The sequence below is a fragment of the Hypomesus transpacificus genome, chromosome 1 (genome assembly GCF_021917145.1).
Source record: "Hypomesus transpacificus isolate Combined female chromosome 1, fHypTra1, whole genome shotgun sequence".
Lineage (NCBI taxonomy): Eukaryota > Metazoa > Chordata > Actinopteri > Osmeriformes > Osmeridae > Hypomesus > Hypomesus transpacificus.
The window spans coordinates 3,699,037-3,701,748 of record NC_061060.1 but is presented as its reverse complement, the minus strand read 5'-3'; the positions used below and the strand labels follow the sequence as shown (position 1 = coordinate 3,701,748).

The 2,712-nt window shown below is 49.4% G+C and overlaps 1 protein-coding gene across 1 annotated transcript; it reads right to left on the bottom strand.

The window, feature by feature from the left end:
* Nucleotides 1-29: 29 nt before the first annotated feature.
* Nucleotides 30-1,941, bottom strand: adra2db (adrenergic, alpha-2D-, receptor b). The gene has a single exon (XM_047019605.1). It carries the CDS (start codon nt 1,462-1,464, stop codon nt 193-195), a length of 1,272 nt encoding a protein of 423 aa, XP_046875561.1. The 5' UTR covers nt 1,465-1,941; the 3' UTR covers nt 30-192.
* Nucleotides 1,942-2,712: the final 771 nt, after the last annotated feature.

The window sequence follows — 2,712 nt, the reverse complement described above, 5'->3', positions numbered from 1 at the left end:
GAAGTGGTAACATCCAATACATTATTTTGCATTTGTTTAATACAGTTTTTTCCTGTACAGTTATTTTGATCAACATCTAAACATTTTGTGCACAATATACAACTATTTACAACATTTTACACTTATTCGCGCCTACTGAGGGGCAAAATTACGTAGCATGCTCACACTTAACCCCACACAAGTCAACAGCCCTCACGTGCGCTGAGGAGTTCGACATATTATTTTCTTAAATGCTTTTCTGAAATCCCTATTAAAAATGGTGTATATAATGGGGTTCACAGAACTGTTACAGTAGCCAATCCAGAAGAAGAGATTAAAGAGTGCGCCAGGGATGGGGCAGCCTTCGCGGCAGATTGCGTGCAGGCTGTATGTGAAGAAAAAGGGGAACCAGCAGAGCACGAACACCCCCATCACCACCGCGAGCACGAAAGTGAAGCGCTTCTCCCGCATCTGGGCAACTTTGGTTTTGGAAGATGCCGCTAACTGCTTGCGCCCCACCGTGTCATTCTGTTCCTGAAAGAGCCGCGACGCGCGCGCGGAGGCCCACGAGAGTCGGCAGCTCTGGCGCGGGCAGCAGTCCGAGCCTTCCACCTTCCTGCTTTTAGAGAAGCGGTGGTTCCGCGGTTTGTTGTCCGAGGCGCAGCAGCTCTCCTCCAGGTCGATGTCGTCCAGCTCTTCCTGCCTCTGGTGGCTCTCGGAGCTATGGCTGCTGGGGCTCTCCATTTCGAACCGGTCCTTCCTGACGAAGCAGGTCTCAGACTGTGAAGTCTGCCTCTCCAGACCGTTCTTGGCCACGAATACTGTGGAGGAGCGTTGCTTGGCCACCTTGTATATCTTACAGTACACCAGTATCATGATGAGGCCCGGGGCGAAGAAGGACACGACGCACGAGGAGAGGATGTACCACGTCTCGTTGTTAAGCAGGCACTCGTGCTCGTCGTGCTTGGTCATGAGCAGCGGTGGAAAGGAGATGATAGCAGAAATGACCCACACCACGACGATCATGGACTTGATCCTTTTAGGAGTCCGTTTGAGGTTGTAGCTCACGGCCTTGGTGACGGACCAGTATCGGTCCAGGCTGATGGCGCACAGGTGGACTATTGACGAGGTACAGAAAAGCACATCCAGCGCTAGGTAAAACGCACACCAGGTGCTGCCGAAGTACCAGTAGCCCATCACCTCGTTGGCAAGGGAGAAGGGGATGACCAGCGTGGCCACAAGGATGTCTGCGGAAGCCAGCGAGACCAGGAACAGATTTTGAGGCGCGCGGAGAGCCCGACTGGTCAGCACGGCCACGATCACCAACACATTACCGACGATGGTAACTAAGATGATCACGGTGACCACCAGGATGATGAGCGCGGAGGCTATCTGCGTATGAGGCACAGCTATAGTTCTCGGTGCGCTCGTGGAATTTTTATCTTGAATGGAGAAGTTGACAGCGGTTATTAGGGTTACATCCATTTTGGCTTCATCTTCTCACGCGTCATACGTAGTTGTTCCGTGTCCTGACCTGTCCTCCTCCCAGGATCTCTACTGTACGATTGAAGATCAGATCTTGAGTCTCAGATCACACACAAGTGATGCAGCGCACCTTTAGTAGCATAGTCAGCTCCAGAGCACTGAGGTAGAACATGTCCGTCCATGGTGTCCTCACAAACGGCTTCTGAAGCTGTCAACTCAGCTCCAGAATCGGTCCACGCTACATTGGATTCTCGCTCCACGCGTATCCAGCAAGTTTGGGCATAGCAGAGTCCTCTGTCTCAAGCTTAATTCTCCATATCAGGTCGGCAAACACCGCGGTTGTGACTTAAATTCGTGTCCTTTTTGTTCAAATAAATTCGTTGCTTTTTGTTAAATTGTTAAGTGCGTGCCCTTGGTAGGCTAAGCACAAGAGACGATCCGGACTGCGAGACATAGTGGGGAATGTGCACGCGGGAGGGTGACGACACCACTGTGAGGACCAGCCCACCGCCAAACTTAGAGAGAGAGGGTTGGCTGCGTAGTTGTGTGTGTGTGTGTGTGTGTGTTGGGGGGGGGGGGGGGGGGGGGGGGGTACTCTTTAGTCACAGAGTGCTAAAAGGTTCACAAGCTTGTTTTGTATTTAATTCAATATTTACAAGTTATGCCTATAGCCGAATATAAGGTCATGAGTTATTTTACAAGAGACGTAAGATCTGATCAAAATGAATGAACAGACCGTGGTCTTGGTATATTTTCCTGAGAAACAAATGAACATTCCTTACTGTCTGGAGAGTTTTCAACATCAGCAGTGAGAAGTGTTTTAGCATAAATATCACCTTTTTTTTGTTACATAACCGACTTTGTTGGAGCTGATAAGCCTTTCAGAGCTGAACATGAAGGTTGTTACCTTTTGCCTGCTCTCAGTAGAGTGAGAGGATATTTCACACAAACACACCAGCCTCCTTTATAACTCTCACACACACACTGTTAGAGAGCAAAACACAAACACACACAAGTGTGTGTATAGAGCTTTCTACCCTCCACCTCTATTCAACTTTGGCAAACAATACCAAGCTTCCTGGTTGGTCTCCAGCTTCCTGTTGTGATGTCATCAACACCCCTAATGAGGTGGATGTCCATCACACCGAGATCCCTGTCTGAACACTCTGGACTTGCTGTTTGTGTGTGTGAAGTTCAATGTGTGTGGGCAGGCAGAAGAACAGAAGCTGAGCTCTACAATTAATCTCT